The sequence below is a fragment of the Plecotus auritus genome, assembly GCF_963455305.1.
Source record: "Plecotus auritus genome assembly, chromosome: 10".
NCBI lineage: Eukaryota > Metazoa > Chordata > Mammalia > Chiroptera > Vespertilionidae > Plecotus > Plecotus auritus.
The window spans coordinates 27385783-27404081 of record NC_137785.1 but is presented as its reverse complement, the minus strand read 5'-3'; the positions used below and the strand labels follow the sequence as shown (position 1 = coordinate 27404081).

General features: G+C 60.5%; 1 protein-coding gene across 1 annotated transcript in view; it reads left to right on the top strand.

Moving 5' to 3' along the window:
* Window positions 1–18299, top strand: part of PIEZO1 (piezo type mechanosensitive ion channel component 1 (Er blood group)) — a 64430-nt gene that overhangs the window by 45493 nt on the left and 638 nt on the right. The window contains exons 11-50 of the mRNA XM_080645105.1: window positions 567–667; window positions 1144–1404; window positions 1998–2109; window positions 2189–2367; window positions 2444–2592; window positions 2715–2897; window positions 3307–3419; window positions 3583–3743; window positions 3880–4056; window positions 4631–4756; window positions 4849–5049; window positions 5563–5767; window positions 6550–6654; window positions 7379–7532; window positions 7780–8023; window positions 8109–8205; window positions 8445–8616; window positions 9114–9203; window positions 9285–9361; window positions 9680–9751; window positions 10315–10415; window positions 10976–11057; window positions 11133–11189; window positions 11277–11449; window positions 11600–11706; window positions 11883–12074; window positions 12159–12417; window positions 12496–12684; window positions 12887–13187; window positions 13447–13567; window positions 13659–13806; window positions 13889–14103; window positions 14247–14405; window positions 14481–14628; window positions 16909–17097; window positions 17300–17392; window positions 17494–17666; window positions 17740–17862; window positions 17937–18016; window positions 18106–18295. Coding sequence (XP_080501231.1) covers window positions 567–667; window positions 1144–1404; window positions 1998–2109; window positions 2189–2367; window positions 2444–2592; window positions 2715–2897; window positions 3307–3419; window positions 3583–3743; window positions 3880–4056; window positions 4631–4756; window positions 4849–5049; window positions 5563–5767; window positions 6550–6654; window positions 7379–7532; window positions 7780–8023; window positions 8109–8205; window positions 8445–8616; window positions 9114–9203; window positions 9285–9361; window positions 9680–9751; window positions 10315–10415; window positions 10976–11057; window positions 11133–11189; window positions 11277–11449; window positions 11600–11706; window positions 11883–12074; window positions 12159–12417; window positions 12496–12684; window positions 12887–13187; window positions 13447–13567; window positions 13659–13806; window positions 13889–14103; window positions 14247–14405; window positions 14481–14628; window positions 16909–17097; window positions 17300–17392; window positions 17494–17666; window positions 17740–17862; window positions 17937–18016; window positions 18106–18295 — 6079 coding nt within the window. The remainder of the gene's footprint in view (window positions 1–566; window positions 668–1143; window positions 1405–1997; window positions 2110–2188; window positions 2368–2443; window positions 2593–2714; window positions 2898–3306; window positions 3420–3582; window positions 3744–3879; window positions 4057–4630; window positions 4757–4848; window positions 5050–5562; window positions 5768–6549; window positions 6655–7378; window positions 7533–7779; window positions 8024–8108; window positions 8206–8444; window positions 8617–9113; window positions 9204–9284; window positions 9362–9679; window positions 9752–10314; window positions 10416–10975; window positions 11058–11132; window positions 11190–11276; window positions 11450–11599; window positions 11707–11882; window positions 12075–12158; window positions 12418–12495; window positions 12685–12886; window positions 13188–13446; window positions 13568–13658; window positions 13807–13888; window positions 14104–14246; window positions 14406–14480; window positions 14629–16908; window positions 17098–17299; window positions 17393–17493; window positions 17667–17739; window positions 17863–17936; window positions 18017–18105; window positions 18296–18299) is intronic.

Genomic DNA, 18299 nt, shown 5'->3' with positions numbered 1-18299 from the left:
GGCCACTGGGTTGTCCCGCAAGTTGGCCTCTCCAGCTTGTCTGGAGCCATGCTGCTGACCTTGGGGGCGGGGGCACCTACCTCCCAGTTTCTGGAGAACTGGACTGCTCTGCCCTGGACTGGCCCAGAGGCCCAGGGTGGCTGTCTGTCATCTGGGCAGATGGCAGCTGGGTAGGACTGGGCAATTTTCTGGGTGTTCTTTTTTCCCTAAGCCTTGATTTCCATTTTGTGACTTGCCCCTGCACAAAGCAGGAGCTGAATCACTGGCCTCAAAGCTGTGCCTGAGAACTTGCATACCCACCGAGCTGGAAGGGGTTCTGGGCCATATTGTCCCTCTTTCTCTTCAGAGCCTTGGAAACGGCAGCCTGGAGAGGGCCAGGACACCCAGTCACATGACAGTGGGGGCAGTGTCAGATAGGAGCCTGCCTTTTCTGCCCCCGGAGCCTCCTCCCACTGGGCTGCTGCTCCCACACCCCAGCCACATTACAGGGCAAAGTCAAGTGTGGGTGAGGGGTCTGGCCTGTTGGTGTCAGAGCTTCCCAGGTAACCCTTGCCACCACCCTATAGTGTACCCCAGGCTGGCTGAGCCGAGAGAGACATCTCCACTGCATGGCCTGGGCCACCTCATCATGGACCAGAGCTACGTGTGTGCCCTCATCGCCATGATGGTAAGGAGCAGCCAGCCTGGTGGGCCCTTCCCGGGGGTTCCTTCACACATGAGAGGTGGGTGGTGGCCCATGTTTCCCAGCTTGATGCTTCCTCACCAGAAATGAAGGCAGTTGTGTCCTGCTGGCCAAGAGTCACCCTGGCTAGCCCACAGCTGCGTATGTGATCATGTGTGTAAGTGTGTGTATGAGCATGTGTTTGTATGAGTGTGAACATGTGTTCGTGTGAGCATGTGTATAGGTGTGTGTATGTGAGCGTGAATATTTGTGCACATATGTGCATGTATGTGAATGTGTGTGTGATCATGTGTGGTGTGGGGGTGGCGTGTGTCCTGTGCCACTGTGCTCCAGGCCGATGGGCATGTTTGCCTTTCTGTCTGAGCACCTCCCTGGAGCCCTGCCCCCTCGGTATGCTGGGGGAGCAGGTCGGGACTGGGCCAGGTGGACTGTGCAGCCATCCCACCAGCCCCTGCCCCCAGGTGTGGAGCATCACCTACCACAGCTGGTTGACCTTCGTGCTGCTGCTCTGGGCCTGCCTCATCTGGACTGTGCGCAGCCGCCACCAGATGGCCATGCTCTGCTCGCCCTTCATCCTGCTCTACGGGCTGGCACTGTGCAGCCTGCGCTACGTGTGGGCCATGGACCTGCACTCGGAGCTGCCCACCACCCTGGGTCCTGTCAGCTTGCGCCAGCTGGGGCTGGAGCACACGCGCTACCCCTGCCTGGACCTCGGTGCCATGGTGAGTGCCCCTCACTCCAGGGCACCTGTGAGCATGTGCTGGCGCCTTGGGTGTCTGCATGAGGACCCGTGACGGTGCCATTCGGTTTATGGGCCAGCTCCCAGTGGAGTGGGAGCTCAGGAGGGCAGGCCCTTGTTGAGTGGTCACCATGGGGTCCCTGTTGGCCAGTCCAGAGTAGTTGCTGGAGAGCATGAGTGATGACCTTGTGTTTTAGGGGGCTGTCCAGTCTCCCTAGCATAGGTTCTATTAGTGTCACATGCTGCCCCTGGGCCTCAGTGGATCGTATCTCACTGTGCGAGATGTTTGAGCCCATGTGCAAGTATGTGTATGCAGATGTGCATGCAAATGTAAACTTCTACATGCATGTGTGTGAACACACGCAGGCATATGAGCCTAGTGTGCATATGTGTTCACTTGTGTATGAACTTGTGTGCAGGTGTGTATACAACAGGATGAGCTTGTTCCTACAGGGGCCAGGCTGGCCGCCTCCCTGCTGAGGTCTCCCCTGCTCACATCTTTTTGGGCTGGGCCCTGGCTTTGGGAGGGGTGCCAGGCTGCCCACCCCTCAGTGACACTGCCCTTCCCCATCGCAGTTGCTGTATACCCTGACCTTCTGGCTCCTGCTGCGCCGATTTGTCAAGGAAAAGCTGCTGAGGAGGAAGAAGACACCCTCCGCGCTGATGGAGGTCACTGTGGCGGACACAGGTGAGTGGGCGGGGCAGTTGGGCCAGGCCCTCCTGCCTGATCCTGAAGTCACACCCTGGTCCCCTGGCTTGGCCCCCAGAGCCCACGCAGACTCGGACGCTGCTCCGGAGTCTGGGGGAGCTGGTCACTGGCATCTATGCCAAGTACTGGATCTACGTGTGCGCCGGCATGTTCATCGTGGTCAGCTTCGCAGGCCGTCTTGTCGTCTACAAGATCGTCTACATGTTCCTCTTCCTGCTCTGCCTCACCCTCTTCCAGGTACCTGGGGCGGGCAGGTGGGACCCTCAAGCAGACCGGCCTCACTGCAGGGCACCTCACACACCTCATCCTGCAGGTCTACTACAGCCTGTGGCGGAAGCTGCTCAAGGTGTTCTGGTGGCTGGTGGTGGCCTACACCATGCTGGTGCTCATCGCTGTCTACACCTTCCAGTTCCAGGACTTCCCCATGTACTGGCGCAACCTGACAGGCTTCACTGACGAGCAGTGAGTCACCAGTGGGTGGGTAGGCAGGCGAGGTCCGGACATGGGCCCCTCATCTCCTCAGGCCCAAGGCTCTGCATCAGGGACTGCAGGGCCGGGCGGTGCTGACGGTGCTCCCTCCACAGGCTGGGGGACCTGGGCCTGGAGCAGTTCAGTGTGTCTGAGCTCTTCTCCAGCATCCTCATCCCTGGCTTCTTCCTGCTCGCCTGCATCCTGCAGCTGCACTACTTCCACCAGCCCTTCATGCAGCTCACCGACCTGGAGCACATCCCCTTGCCTGGCGCCTGCCGCCCCCGCTGGGCTCACAGGTGCACCCGCCCTGCCTCTGAGGAGTTCGGCCTCTGGTCTTGGCTGGTGGGGGGTGGACAGTGGGGGCACAGGGGCTTGCAGAGTGTCTCCACCTTGAACCGGCACAGAGAAGGGCCTCATTGGGAAGGGAAGGCGGCTGGTGGGATTCGGATGGGGGACCCAGGGCAGTGGGAAGGCCTTGGCCATCATCTTCAAATGCCGAGGGGCCTCAGGTAGGGATGTTTTCTCTGACCCAGTGGGGTCTCCACGGTGAAAAGTCAGCCGGGCCGCATGCTCTGACCTAACGGTTGCAACACAAATAACACAGGTCACCCAGCAGAGGCAGGAGGGGGTACAGGCAGGGTCTTCTGTTAGCTTCAGGAGGGCAGGAGCGCTGGGAGGAAGTGACACTCTTGGGCCCTGTCCTAGGCAGGACGCAGTGAGTGGGACCCCATTGTTGCAGCAGGAAGAGGAGGAGGAAGCCTCCAGGGACCAGGGGTTGGGCACTGCTGGCCCCAACCAGGCCACGCAGGTCCCAGAAGGTAAGTCAGAAGGGAGTACAGCCCCTGAGAGTATAGGGGTCAAGGAGCCGGGTCACCGGGTGGGTCCCCTATGAGCCCCAGGGGAGTCTTATCTACACAGGACAGAACAGCCCCAGGTCCAGAGTGCCTGTTCCCTTCTCACTGCCTGCCCCCCCCCCCACAGTCGCAGCCAACAAATGGGGCCTGGTGGCCGAGCGGCTGCTGGACTTGTCCACCAGCTTCTCGAACGTCCTCACCCGCGTGCAGGTGTTTGTGCGGCGCCTGCTGGAACTGCACGTCTTTAAGCTGGTGGCCCTGTACACCGTCTGGGTGGCCCTAAAGGAGGTGAGAGGAGGACACGCACCTTCCTTGTCTGCAGCGGGCCACTCAGGGCACCTCGTGGGCCTCCCTGGGTCTCGGGCCCACAGGAGGGCGTGCCCCACCTGCCTGACTCAGCCCCACCGGCCTGGCTGTCTCACAGGTGTCAGTGATGAACCTCCTGCTGGTGGTGCTCTGGGCCTTCGCCCTGCCCTACCCCCGCTTCCGGCCCATGGCCTCCTGTCTGTCCACCGTGTGGACCTGCATCATCATCGTGTGCAAGATGCTCTACCAGCTCAAGGTCGTCAGCCCCCACAAGTACTCCAGCAACTGCACTGAGGTATGGCCACGGCACCGTGTCCCTGAGCCTTGCGAGCCTCCCGCAGGCGGGGGCTGCAGGGACTGCTTCTTTAGCTCAGGGTGTGAGGGGCAGATGCAGGGGGCCATCCACAGGGCCAGGGGCTGCCTGGAGGAGGTGTCCTTCCACCCGGTCTATGGAGGACCCACTCCCCATGCCAAGGTGTCTGGGCTAGCAAAGTATCCTCATTCGGCTAACTCCTGCTGAAATACAGGTCATGGAGTGAGGTGGTGCCGTGGCCAGGGGTCTCCTCAAGCGAAGGGAGCCCCAGCCAGACCGGGGAGGGGGAGGCCACTCAGGGTAGCCCCTGCCCAGAGCTTTCTCTTTACTTCCCCCGCGACCCCTGCCTGAAGCCTCGCCATCCCTAGTCACCCTGTCCCCTTCTCCAATAAGGTGGTTTGGAGGCTGACAGCCCCCCCGTATCCTGGCTGGGGGCAGCTGTAGTCTGGCCCAGACCTGTTCTGGAGCTGTTGTTGGGACAGGGACTCAAGGCAGGGCCGGGTCAGTGTCCAGTTACCAGCTGGGGGCAGGGGCTGACACTGCCCCTGTCTCCCAGCCCCTCCCCAATAGCACCAACCTGCAGAAGGCGGAGATCAACCAGTCCTTGCTGTACCGGGGGCCCGTTGACCCAGCCAACTGGTTTGGGGTGCGGAAGGGCTTCCCAAACCTGGGCTACATCCAGGTGAGAGCAGGGCCAAGGGGTGGGTGGGGTGGGACTGAGGCATTCGGCGGTTGGAGGCAGGACTAGAGGGGCCTCACTATCCCCCTTCCCAGAACCACCTGCAGATCCTGCTGCTGCTGGTGTTCGAGGCCATTGTGTACCGGCGCCAGGAGCACCACCGCCGGCAGCACCAGCTGGCCCCGCTGCCCGCCCAGGCCGTCTGCATCGAAGGCACCCGCCAGCAGCTGGACCGGGACCTGCTTAGCTGTGTCAAGTACTTTGTCAACTTCTTTTTCTACAAATTCGGGCTGGAGGTGAGTCTCCTGCACCTGGTGGGACTCAGACACCAGAGGTCTGTGCTGCCCTCGGGGGATGGACCTTGGTTGAGCATCTGCCGTGTGCAGGCACACGGGGGCTGCCTGGGGGCACAGGAGGTGGACCTCCAAGGGTGCTGTGTTCTTCCGGGCAAGGTTGGCCTATGGGGTGAGGACAGGGGGCAAGGACTCAGGCTGGAGACTGGGTCAGAGTCTCAACTTTGCCACAGAGCCTCCTAGCTTCAGTCTCCCCCCTGCACGGAGGAGACACGTCCAGCCTCTCCATCCCTCCAGGAGGGTGGCGTGGGCTGCCGTGAGCCTAGACTACAGGCCCCACCTGCCTCGAGGCAAAGGTGTTCTGCTCCCAGGCTGCCCAACCGCCCTGTGCTGCCTGTGACCCTCCAAGACAGCCTGCTGGGCCCGAGGCTGCCTGGAGGCAGGTCCCAGAAGGACCCTCCACCAGTTCCCTCCATCTCCCATTCTCATCTCCTCTTCCCCTTCTGCCACCCCCAGATCTGCTTCCTGATGGCCGTGAATGTGATTGGGCAGCGCATGAACTTCATGGTCATCCTGCACGGCTGCTGGCTGGTGGCCATCCTCACCCGCCGGCGCCGGAGGGCCATCGCCCGTCTCTGGCCCAACTACTGCCTCTTCCTGACGCTCTTCCTGCTCTACCAGTACCTGCTGTGCCTGGGCATCCCCCCAGCTCTGTGCATTGGTGAGCAGGGTGCAGGCTGTGGGCGGGTGTGGGCAGGAGTCCGGAGGGAGCCAGCGTGCGTGGCCGCGTGGGGTGCCCAGGGCGCTCCCGCCTGCCCTGTGTTGGTGTGTCGATGCTTCTTTTTCCTTGCCGGGCAGCGCTGTGTTTTGGGTGGACTGTGGGGCGGGGCGGCAGGCAGTGAGAAGGGAACAGGCACTCTGGACCTGGGGCTGTTCTGTCCATGGTTGATTTGACCTTTCACACACGGCAGACGTCTGGTTGTTCCCAGGTTGGGGCTGTGAGCGTTGGTGTCTAGGTTTTGCGTGGGCATAGTTTTCATTTGTCTGGCATAAAAGCCCAGAGAGGCTGTCCTATTTTACATCTCCACTGGCAACATGTGTGTCCAGCTCTTCCACATTCTCACCAATATTTGGTGGTGTCACTATTTTTGTATTAGCCATTCTGATAGGTGTGTAATGACGTCTCGTGTGGTCCAGCCATACCATGGGCCAGCACTCAGGGAGACCGCCCTGCCCACATGCTACCCTCTAGCTGTCACGCAGTTGCTCCCATGGGGGCCTGGGGCGCGGTCTATCCCTGGGAAACGTGTAGTTAAGCATGTGCTGGAAGCTCTGGACCTGTATGCTCTCCGGACTCCAAAGGAGAGGGGTTGTTTCTGAGGCTGACTGTGTGAATGTGTATGTGGGTGAAGAACCGTGGACACAGGACCCCTAGAGGCTGTGGTCCAGCAAATGGGGAAGGACAGGCTGTCCGGAGCCTTGACACGCTCGCTCTACCCACAGACTACCCCTGGCGCTGGAGCCAGGCCATCCCCATGAATTCGGTGCTCATCAAGTGGCTGTACCTGCCTGACTTCTTCAGGGCCCCCAACTCCACCAACCTCATCAGTGAGTGCCCACCAGCTGGGCCCTTTGTCCACATGCGCCACCTGCCAGCCTCACTGAAGGCCAAGGAGGTTCTGCACGGGCAGCGGGCAAGCACAGACGCTCCATTCAGCTCTCGAGGGGCGTGTTGTCCAGGCCTTGCCAGCTCGCCCAATCCTGTGGTTCCCCGGCAGGACGACGGGGGGAGGGGGGTTCTTTCATGGGTGCGCCCAGTCCTGCAGGATAGGCCCATGGCTCTGAGGCCCTCCTCACATGTGCACACCCTGCCATCAGGTGTGTATGCAGGTGTGCACACAGGTGTGGACGCAGAGATAGTTGTAGGTATGGATGTGGGGGTGGATGCTGGTGTGGATGCAGGTGTGCACAGGTGGGCAGAGAGACAGATGCAGGTGTGCACAGGTGGGCAGAGAGACAGATGCAGGTGTGCACAGACTGATGCCCACGGGGTGCGCAGTCAGACACGTTAACTCATTTCCTAATGTGCGTGTGGTGCACAGATACGCAGAACATGTGCACAGGCGTGATCCCCAACATCCATATCCATGTATGGACATCACCCACCAGTGTGCACACTCGTAGACATGTGTCTGCCCAGCCCCCACATGCACACACCATGCCTCTCTCTGGTCTGGGTATGAGGTCAGTGCCCTGTGCCCGTCATGTACGAGGCCTCCGCAAGGCCAGCGGTTCCTGGGTCGTGCGGCAGCGGCCTCCCATGTATCCGCAGGTGACTTCCTCCTGCTGCTCTGCGCCTCCCAGCAGTGGCAGGTGTTCTTGGCTGAGCGCACCGAGGAGTGGCAGCACATGGCCGGCGTCAACACCGACCACCTGGAGCCTCTGCGGGGGGAGCCCAACCCTGTGCCCAACTTCATTCACTGTAGGTGGGTCCCAGGGTGTCGCCGGCCTGCAGAGCCCAGTCTGGGGCTGCATAGGCGGCAGGGCTGCGGGGCTGACGGCCACACCTGGCTCCGGCTAGGACCGAGCCTGGGGCAAGTGCTGCTGATGGTGTATGGGACGAGACAAGGGGCGGACATTGACCTTGCAGCAGAGGGGCCTCCTGGAGTCCCTCTGGCCCGAGGCTGTGGGGGGAGGTGGGGTAACCCGCCCACAGTGACACCTCGCCCGCAGGTCCTACCTCGACATGCTGAAAGTCGCTGTCTTCCGCTACCTCTTCTGGCTGGTGCTGGTGGTGGTGTTCATCACAGGGGCCACGCGCATCAGTGTCTTCGGGCTGGGCTACCTGCTGGCCTGTTTCTACCTGCTGCTCTTCGGCACCTCCCTGCTGCAGAAGGAGACGCGCACCCGCCTCGTGCTGTGGGACTGCCTCATCCTCTACAACATCACTGTCATCATCTCCAAGAACATGCTCTCGGTAAGCCGGCCGGCCAGCCTGCCCAGCCCCAGCCCCAGCCCCAAACCCAATCCCGGAGGCTGGCTGACCCTCCTCCCACCCCCAGCTCCTGTCCTGTGTCTTCGTGGAGCAAATGCAGAGCAGCTTCTGCTGGGTCATCCAGCTGTTCAGCCTCGTATGCACGGTCAAAGGCTACTATGACCGTGAGTGGGAGAGGGCAGGTGGCTGGGGGTGTCAGGGACACGCACTGCTTCAGGGGCCCAGACCCCTGTCCGTTTCCCACACCCCTATCCCATGGTCTTGATCTGCATCCTGATCCTCAGCAAATGTGCTTGACCTCTGCCTCTGACTCAGGTCCCCAACCTCTGCCCCACACCCCTGATCCCACCCGTGTTCCCGACCCTGGTCATACCCCTGACCCGTGCTGGCACCTGTCTCACAGCCAAGGAGATGCTGGGCAGGGACCAGGACTGCCTGCTGCCCGTGGAGGAGGCTGGCGTCCTCTGGGACAGTGTCTGTTTCCTGTTCCTGCTGCTGCAGCGCCGTGTCTTCCTCAGCTACTACTTCCTGCACGTCAGGGCCGAGCTCCAGGCCACTGCTCTGCAGGCCTCCAGGTTGGCCCTGCCCTGGATCCCCTGGGCCCATCTAGGGCAGGGCACTGTGCCCTGATGTGACACGTCTCCTAGAGCGAACCGAGGACCACGGGTCATTAGCACCTCCTCAGGGGCCTGACTGCACAATGTCCACGTCATGTGGTCTCAGCCCTAGCTTTTTGGTGGCTGGCGTTTCAGTCCTGCTAGTGCCCCGACGCTGGCCTGAGGTGCACCCCACCAGAGAGCCTGCCCCCCACCCTTGCTGTGCCTGGCCAGTGAGCCAGCAAGTCTCCCCATCCCTGGCCTCTGTAGGTCCCATGGCCACCTCTTCATTTGCACGTTTTCTACCCTATGAGACTGGAGGTGGCAGGGGGTCCCCTCCCTCTCACTGCAGTACAGATGGGGTGTCATGTTGGAGAGCTAGCCTGTGAGCAGGGAGGACCTGGGCGCTGGGCTAAGCCCAAAGGAGGGAGCTCGTATGGCTGGCGCTCACCCCCGGCTTCACTGACTCCCCACAGGGGCTTCGCCCTGTACAACGCTGCCAACCTCAAAAGCATCGACTGCCACCGCAAGGCCGAGGAGAAGTCCCTGGCCCAGCTGAAAAGACAGTAGGTGCCATCTGGGGGACCAGGATGGCGTGGGGTGTTTTCCTGTCTGGCCCGATGCTCAGAGTCGTCTCCTATCCACAGGATGGAACGTATCCGCGCCAAGCAGGAAAAGCACAGGCAGGTGCACCAGGACGCCCTGGAGCCCGGCCAGGAGCCAGGTGAGTGGATAGAACCCCCAGGGTCCCCATCACTGGTGCATCTGTGCCCCTGGAGCCTGTCCGCGTCTGTGCCACGTGACGTCACACAGGGCTTCTAGCCCATCTGTCCTGTGCCATGTGGTCACTTTCTCTGTCCCTGCAGGCCACACAGCCTGCCAGTGACTGTCCGTCTGCACTTGTGGGCTGTCCTCCACCGCCATAGCACCATGAGAGGGTGCTGGTCACTGAAGGGGCTCTGTGTGTCTCTGCTGAGGGGACACCCTCATTCTCCATGACTCTCCCTGCTGGCTCATGCTCGCCACCCCCTCCCCTTCACAGGTCCCGGCAGTCCAGGGGGCTCCTCCCCGCCACGGACACAGTGGTGGCGGCCCTGGCTGGACCACGCCACAGGTACCGCCCCAACCTGGCTGCCATAACCACTCTCTCAAGCTGCTGTGTGTTGGGTACCCCCCACCTCTCAGTTGCTACCACCTTTGGGGCATACAGCTTGCCGGTACTGACCTGCAGCCTGGGTGCAGGCCATGCAGTAACAAGGGGCTGGGCCTCGATTTAGCTGGGCTCCTCCCCACCGGCTCTGCATTTTATAACTCGGGGATTCCGAGGTCTGAATTATCACTGCCCACTCCCAGCCTCTCCTTTCCTGGCCCTGCTCCCTGTGTTCCTCTCGTCCAGTCTGGTCTCGTCCTGCCACTCTGGCCTGTGTCCTGTGCATGCGCCTCCGTCCGCCAGCCTGCTGCTCCCTGCCTCCAGCCACTGAGGCTGTTCCTGGGGGGGCGGGTGGCATGCGGGCCTTGGCCCCTGGGGTCACAGGATGCTGAGGGAACCCAAGCTGGGCAGCACAGCCAGGCCTATTACTGCCCCCCCCCCGCAAAAAAAAAAACCCATGAACTTGAGAGTCTTGCAGAGCCCAACCCCATGTGGGGGAGGCCAGCTCAACCCTACCCTGCCCACAGTCATCCACTCTGGGGACTACTTCCTGTTCGAGTCCGACAGTGAGGAGGAGGAGGAGGCCCAGCCTGAGGACCCCAGGCCATCGGCACAGAGTGCCTTCCAGGTGAGGTGGAAGGGTACCCTGGCTGCCTTCCCCTGTCCATGGAGCACCTGGGCCAGCCAGCACAGGAAGGACAGATGCCCCCAGGGCCTGGGGACCTGCCCAGCCCCATTCAGACCTCCTGAGTCTCGCAGTCAGATGGACAGCAGTCTGTGGGGACCATAGGTCATGGCAGCTATGTGCCTCTGCCCACCTGCTCCTGCAGTCCCAACTCTGACCCCCAGGCCTATGGTGGCCACCGGTGGCCTGGCCTTCAAGAGGGCTCATTATGTTTGCTGGTCATACATCTGTCTTCTGAGCCAGGAGCCTCTTGTCCACCTTTGGGTCCCTGGTTCTGGCCTGAGGCCTGGGTGCTAAGTGAGAACCGTGATGTGCCGGGTGGGCTGTGCGAACTGCCCTTTCCGCCCACGACAGCCCTATGGTGCCCACTTCCTCCCCGGCTCAGGCTGAAGGTCCCCAGCTGCACTGACCCCTGGCTCCTTCTCTTCCTCGGGAGCTCAGAGGTGAGCCCAGTGCGACTGGGCCTGGGAAGCAGGGTGCTAACCCGGGGCCCTGTCCTGCAGATGGCGTACCAGGCATGGGTGACCAACGCCCAGACGGTGCTGAGGCGGCGGCGGCGGCAGGAGCAGGCACAGCTGCCTGTGGGTGAGTCAGGCTGAGTGCGGGTAGGGGGTGGGGAATGTAGGGCTACAAGGCGCTGACCAGCTCCCTTATGCCCAGGAGGCGGCCCGGGTCCAGAGGCGGAGTTGGCAGAGGGCCCAGAGGATGAGGTGGCAGGTACGCGGGCCCTGGGGGATTGGGGTTGGGGTTCTCATGCTGGCTACCCCGCCAGGACCCTCCCGCCAGTCAATCCCCTCCCTGCAGGCCGGAGCCATGTGATGCAGCGGGTGCTGAGCACCATGCAGTTCCTGTGGGTGCTGGGACAGGCGCTGGTGGACGGGCTGACGCGCTGGCTGTACACCTTCACTCGGCACCACCGTGCCATGAGTAACGTGCTGCGTGCTGAGCGCTACCTGCTCACACAGGAGCTGCTCAGGGTGGGTGCCACCATACCCCAACCCCATCACACCCCCACCCCTGCCACCATGCCCTACCACACTACCTTACCCCTGTGCCTGCCCCACCCTCACCTCCCCCACACCGGGGGGGCCACCTCCACTGCCCTAGCCCCCTCGTGTGCCCTGCAGGGTAGAGAGGTGCACCGGGGCGTGCTGGACCAGCTATACTCGAGTGAAACAGAGGCCACGCCATCAGGCCCCTCGGAGGCACGCGATGTGCCTAGCACAGCTTCGAGGTAGGTATGGGCCTCAGGGGCTCAAGTGGGAGCCAGTACCCACTGCATCTGGCCTGCTCTCAGGCCCAGAGCCAGGGACACCCCAGCGGCTGCGTTCGGGCACATAGCCTCCCAGCCCCGTCCACCAGGGACCTTGAGGCCATCCTGCTGCCTGTGACCAGCCTCCCCTCCCACAGCGGGCTGGGGGCAGAAGAACCAATAAGCAGCACGCCCGAGGACCCCGGCAGCCCCCTGAGCACGGGCTACAACACCCGCAGTGGCAGTGAGGAGATGGTCACAGAGCCCAGGGCTTCTCTACACGGCTCCCGAGAGCTTCCCGCTAGCACTCGGACCCGGATGCGCACGGCCAGCGAGCTGCTCCTTGACAGGTGTGTGCGAGGGGCGGCTGGTGGGACCGGGGGCAGGTGGGCCTAGGCCTGGGGCCAGAACCTGCCTGAACACGGACCCTGCAGGTGCCTGCGCATCCCAGAGCTGGAGGAGGCTGAGCAGTTCGAGGCCGGGCAGGGCCGGGCGCTGCGGCTGCTGCAGGCCGTGTACCAGTGCGTGGCTGCCCACTCTGAGCTGCTCTGCTATTTCATCATTGTTCTCAACCATATGGTCACCGCCTCGGCCACCTCCCTTGTGTTGCCCGTGCTGGTCTTCTTGTGGGCCATGCTGTCCATCCCACGGCCCAGCAAGCGCTTCTGGATGACGGCCATCGTCTTCACCGAGGTGGGCCGCGGCCTGGGGGGTGGGGTGGAAGGGGTGGGCCTGGCCCCGCCCGCCATGCTGAGCCCCGCTGCCCCGCAGGTCATGGTGGTCACCAAATACCTGTTCCAGTTTGGCTTCTTCCCCTGGAACAGCCACACGGTGCTGCGGCGCTATGAGAACAAGCCCTACTTCCCGCCTCGCATCCTGGGCCTGGAGAAGACTGACAGCTACATCAAGTACGACCTGGTGCAGCTCCTGGCCCTCTTCTTCCATCGTTCCCAGCTGCTGGTGAGTGCCAGGTGCCGGGGCAGGTGGGCAGCAGGCAGGCACCTCTCAGCCATCTTGTTCCAGGAGGCGAAGCTGGACACTGTGGGCCCCAGGGTGGGCCTGGCCATCTTGCCTGGTCCAAGAGCTGCCCGTGCAGCCACGCCTGCCTCCCCAAGGCCCTCCTTCCTTCCTTGCTTCCTTGCTTCCTTCCTTCCTTCCACAGTGCTATGGCCTCTGGGACCACGAGGAGGACCCATTCTCCAAGGAGCCTGATGGGGGCCGTGGGAAAGAGGAGCCTGAGGAGGAGCCAGCCCAGCTGGGACTCCAGACTGAGGAGGGCACAGGGCCCCGGGAGGAGCTGGGGGTGGCCGGGGCCACCACCGAGGATGACACCCAAGTAGAAGCGAGAGATGGGCCCTCAGAGCCACACGTGGAGCTCAAGCCCCATGACACAAAGCGCATTGGTCTGCGTTTCAGGAGGAGGAGGAAGGAGAGTGCAGAACCCAGAGGACCGGCAGCCATTGGTACATGTCTCTGTCAACTCGCAACCACCCCAGCCCACCCAGCTCTCCCACTGCAGTCACCACCCCAGCCAGGTTCCCACCACACCCTCTGTGTCCAGAGGATGCAGCCCCAGGGGCCCACTGCTGGTGACGCTGGGAGGGCCCTGTGCTTAGTCTGCTGGTCTGTGAAATGGGGTGATGGCAGCCCCCGGGGAGGCTCTCGGGATGGTCAGGAGCTGAACTAGGCCTCAGTCCATCAGTGGTGACTACTCCCCGACAGAAGCCGAGACTGAGGAGGAGGAGGAGGCAGCAGCCGCCTCTGGGGGACAGAGGAGGCGGAGTCGTCCCCGGGAAAGAGTGAGGGCGGTGGGCATCCGGCTGCAGACCTTCTGCCTGTCTCTGTGAGTGACCAACCTGGGAGTGGCCTAAGGGAGGGGCTGGTGGGAGCAACCAAGGTGGTCCTGGGCTGAGCTCCCTTCCGCCTGTCCACAGGGCCCAGAGTGTGTACCGGCCCCTGCGGTGTTTCTTCCATGACATCCTGCACACCAAGTACCGTGCAGCCACTGACGTCTATGCCCTCATGTTCCTGGCGGATGTGGTTGACTTCATCATCATCATCTTCGGCTTTTGGGCCTTTGGGGTGAGCTGGGCTCAGGGGCCCCCGTGAGCGCAGAGCCCAGCAGCCACTCAGCTCTCCCTGACCCTTCCTTTTCTGGCCACAGAAACACTCAGCGGCTACGGACATCACGTCCTCCCTGTCGGATGACCAGGTTCCTGAGGCCTTCCTGGTCATGCTGCTGATCCAGTTCAGCACTATGGTCATCGACCGTGCCCTCTACCTGCGCAAGACCGTGCTGGGCAAGCTGGCCTTCCAGGTCGTCCTGGTGCTGGCCATCCATGTCTGGATGTTCTTTATCCTGCCCGCTGTCACTGAGAGGTGGGTGCTGACGGGTCAGGCCCAGCCTGCAGAGGCATGCTTTGTGGTGCCTGGCAGAGCTGTATTTGGGTCCGGGGACCTTGGGGGCTCCAGCTACTGGACTCGGGCGGGGTGCCCTGATCTGAGCTTCCTGTCCCACCTAGGATGTTCAGCCAGAACGCAGTAGCCCAGCTGTGGTACTTTGTGAAGTGCATCTACTTTGCCCTGTCTGCCTACCAGATCCGCTGTGGCTACCCCACCCGCATTCTTGGCAACTTCCTCACCAAGAAGTACAACCACCTCAACCTCTTCCTCTTCCAGGGGTGAGTGTGGGCCGGCCCAAGGGGGGTCAAGGCTCCTCCCTCAGCCCCTCCTGATGGGTACCCCGTCTCCGGTAGGTTCCGGCTGGTGCCATTCCTGGTGGAGCTGCGGGCCGTGATGGACTGGGTTTGGACAGACACCACGCTGTCCCTGTCCAACTGGATGTGCGTGGAGGACATCTATGCCAACATCTTCATCATCAAGTGCAGCCGCGAGACAGAAAAGGTGCCTGGGCCCAAGGCGAGGGTAGAGAGGGGACACTGGTCATTCCCCATTGGGGCCGGCGGGAACTGCGAGAACCAAACACTGGCGGCCCCTCCTTGGGCTTTGCCATGGAGGCCAGAGAGCCACTGTGGGCCAGAGAGCATTTCTAGAACTCTCCCTGGCAGCCGAGGGGCTTCTTAGGGAGGGGATAGTGAACTCTCCCCTGTTAGGGGCAGGCAGTTGGCAGTGGCCTGAGCAAATTGCACAGTGGACTATGCCTGCCATAATGTTAGCTGAATTTTTGTTCTTTTTTTAGCAGCTTTACAGAGAGAATTCATACACAAGGTTTGCCCATTTAAAGTGTACGACTTGGTGGTTAAGTATGTTTGGAGTCGTGCATCCATCACCACAATGTCAGAACATGCTCATCATACCCATTAGCAGCCACTGTCCATCCCCTCATTCCCCGGCTCCTGGCAGCCACCACCTACTTTATAGATTTGCCTGTTCTGGACATCTGTCTAATAATAGGATAATATGTCATGTAACAACTGAACAGCAGTGACCTGAGGCTGCATGGTGCCGGGGCAGGGGACCTCAGGCCGCACTTCCCGACCCTCACCTGGTGGGGCTTGACGGGGGACCTGAGGCTGCACCCCCCGCACCCAGCGCCGGGCTGGGGGACCTGAGGCTGCACCCCCCGCCCTGAGGGGCTTGACGGGGGTGGGGCCGGCCGGGTCTGGGTCTCCTGCGATTTCGAAGCATGTGCAGGTGGGTGGGGACTTTACTCTGGGTCCTGCGGCGCCCCCCAGACTGTGACAGGAAGGAGATTTTCATATACATTTTACTAATTTTCTTTCATCTCTGACACTTCTATTATAAAGGGCAAATAGCAATATTAAAATATTTCCTCTAATTAATTTCCTTTTAATGTGCACAAATTTTGTGCACCGGGTCACTAGTTTCATATAAATGAAATCAGTGTGGCCTTTTGTGACTGGCTCCTTTCACTCAGCATATTACCACGGTTCATCCATGTTGTAGCATGTGTCACAATTTCTTTTTATGGCTGAATAGTTCAACTTTTTGTTTGTTAGGAGTTATGGGTAGGGCTAGGGTTAATGTTACTGGTAGTGTTGGGTTAGGGTTAAGTCTAGTGTTAGGGTTAGTGCTAGGTCTGTCTGTGGTTATGGTTCATGCCATCTTTTATTTATTCAACAGTTCCAAATGGTGATAGACATTTGGGTTTGTTTTTATTATAAAAAATGCTGCTATGGATATTCACATACAAGACTTTGAACACACAAGTTTCCGTTTCTTCTGGACAGACGCATAGGAGTGGGCATTGCTGGGCCGTGAGGTATCTCTAGGTTTCACTCTCGAGTTGTTTTCCATGGCGACTGCTCCACTGCAGTCCCACTGTTCTTCCACTTCCTTGCTAACCCTACTTGTCTCACATTTTTTACCCATCCCTGTGGTTTTGATTTTGCATTTCCCTATTGGCTAATGATAAGCATCTTTTCCTGTGCTTATTTGCCATGTCTATCTTCTTTGGAGAGTGTTTTTTCAGAACCTTTGCCCATTTTTTCCTTGGGTTAAGCAACTGTTGGATAAACAAAAGGTGGCACATTTACACCTTTTACTGAGCTGAGAGTTCCATAGATATTCCGGATACTAGACTCTATCAGATAGGCGATTTGCAAGTATTTCCTTCATTCTGTGGTTGACATTCTCCTTTTTTGATGGTGTCCTTGGGAACACGCAAGACTATTTTCATGTCTAAATTTTTTCTTTTGTTGCTTGTGCTTTTGGTATTAGATCTGAGGATATTTTGCCAAATAATGTACAAAGATTTGCCCTGAAGAGTTTCAGTAATTTAGGTCTTAATTTTTGCATATGGTATTAGTTAAGAGTCCACCTTTATTCTTTTGCATGTGGACATTCATTTGTTGAAAAGGCTGTCCTTTCCCTACTGAGTGGTTGGCACCTGTCTCCACGTATGGGTTTGTTTTGGGGCTCATCACCTCTCCACTGATCTCTGTCCTGTCCAGCACCACAGACTTAGCTCTGCAGTCAGTTTGGATGTTCAATTAAGGCTTGACTTTATGGGTCCACGGGGTGAGCTCAAGACCATGGCCTTGAGGATGGAATGGTGGGGTGTGGAGGGCTGCTCTGGGAGCAGAGGGAGGGAAGGGTCAGAGACAGCACTTGTGGCTAGGGAGCAGGGATAGAAGCCTGCACAAGGCAGGGCACTGGGAAGGTGGAGCTGAACAGTTGACCTGTACCCTGTCCCCCCACCAGAAATACCCACAGCCCAAGGGGCAGAAGAAGAAGAAGATTGTTAAATATGGCATGGGCGGCCTTATAATCCTGTTCCTTGTGGCCATCATCTGGTTCCCGCTGCTCTTCATGTCTCTGGTGCGCTCCGTTGTCGGCGTAGTCAACCAGCCCATTGACGTCACCGTCACCCTCAAGCTGGGGGGCTACGAGGTGAGCAGCCACCTTCTCCAGCCACGGGAAGCAGTGCAGGTGCAAGCTCTGCCGCACACTGAGGGCTCTGGCCAGGCAGCCCCGATTCCTGCTCCTCCCCTTTACTGTCCTCATGGACTGTGCAGAGCTCGCCCTGCGTGCTGGCAACCTGGGGAGTCAGGGAGGCTCCCCCGGCATCACGTCACCCTGTTTCTACCCTCAGCCCCTGTTCACCATGAGTGCCCAGCAGCCGTCCATCGTGCCCTTCACACAACAGGCCTATGAGGAGCTGTCCAGGCAGTTTGACCCCCACCCGGTGAGCAGCCCCCACATTGCATCTGCCTGGCAGGGGAAGGGACGGCTTTAGGCGCCGGGGTGGCTTGACCTCACCCCACTGAGGTGCTGTCTTGTGCTCAGCTGGCCATGCAGTTCATCAGCCAGTACAGCCCTGAGGACATCGTCACAGCGCAGATCGAGGGCAGCTCTGGGGCTCTGTGGCGCATCAGCCCGCCAAGCAGGGCCCAGATGAAGCGGGAGCTGTACAATGGCACTGCCGACATCACCCTGCGCTTTACCTGGAACTTCCAGAGGTACGTCCTGGGCTCAGATGGGGCCTGGATGGGGTACACGCCTTGGTGGGTCACGCTGCACCCCTGCTTGCAGGGACCTGGCCAAGGGAGGTACTGTAGAGTACACCAACGAGAAGCACACCCTGGACCTGGCCCCCAATAGCACTGAGCGGCGGCAGCTGGCCAGCCTGCTGGAGGGCACCTCGGACCAGTCAGTGTGAGTGGGGACCAAGGGACCGGGGGCACCAGGAAGCCTGGGCCAGACCTGACCCACTGGATTCCTCCCCACAGGGTCATCCCTAACCTCTTCCCCAAGTACATCCGTGCCCCCAACGGGCCTGAGGCCAACCCCGTGAAGCAGCTGCAGCCCAGTGAGTGTGTTCGGGGGAGGGTGGTGCTGGGCCATGGCCTCTGCCCTGGGAGAGGGTGGTGGCCTGACTGTCTCACCGCTCTGACCCAGACGAGGAGGCGGACTACCTCGGCGTGCGCATCCAGCTGCGGAGGGAGCGTGTGGGCTCGGGGGCTGCTGGCTTCCTTGAGTGGTGGGTCATCGAGCTACAGGACTGCCAGGCTGACTGCAACCTGCTGCCCATGGTCATCTTCAACGACAAGGTCAGCCCACCCAGCCTGGGCTTCCTGGCTGGCTACGGGTGA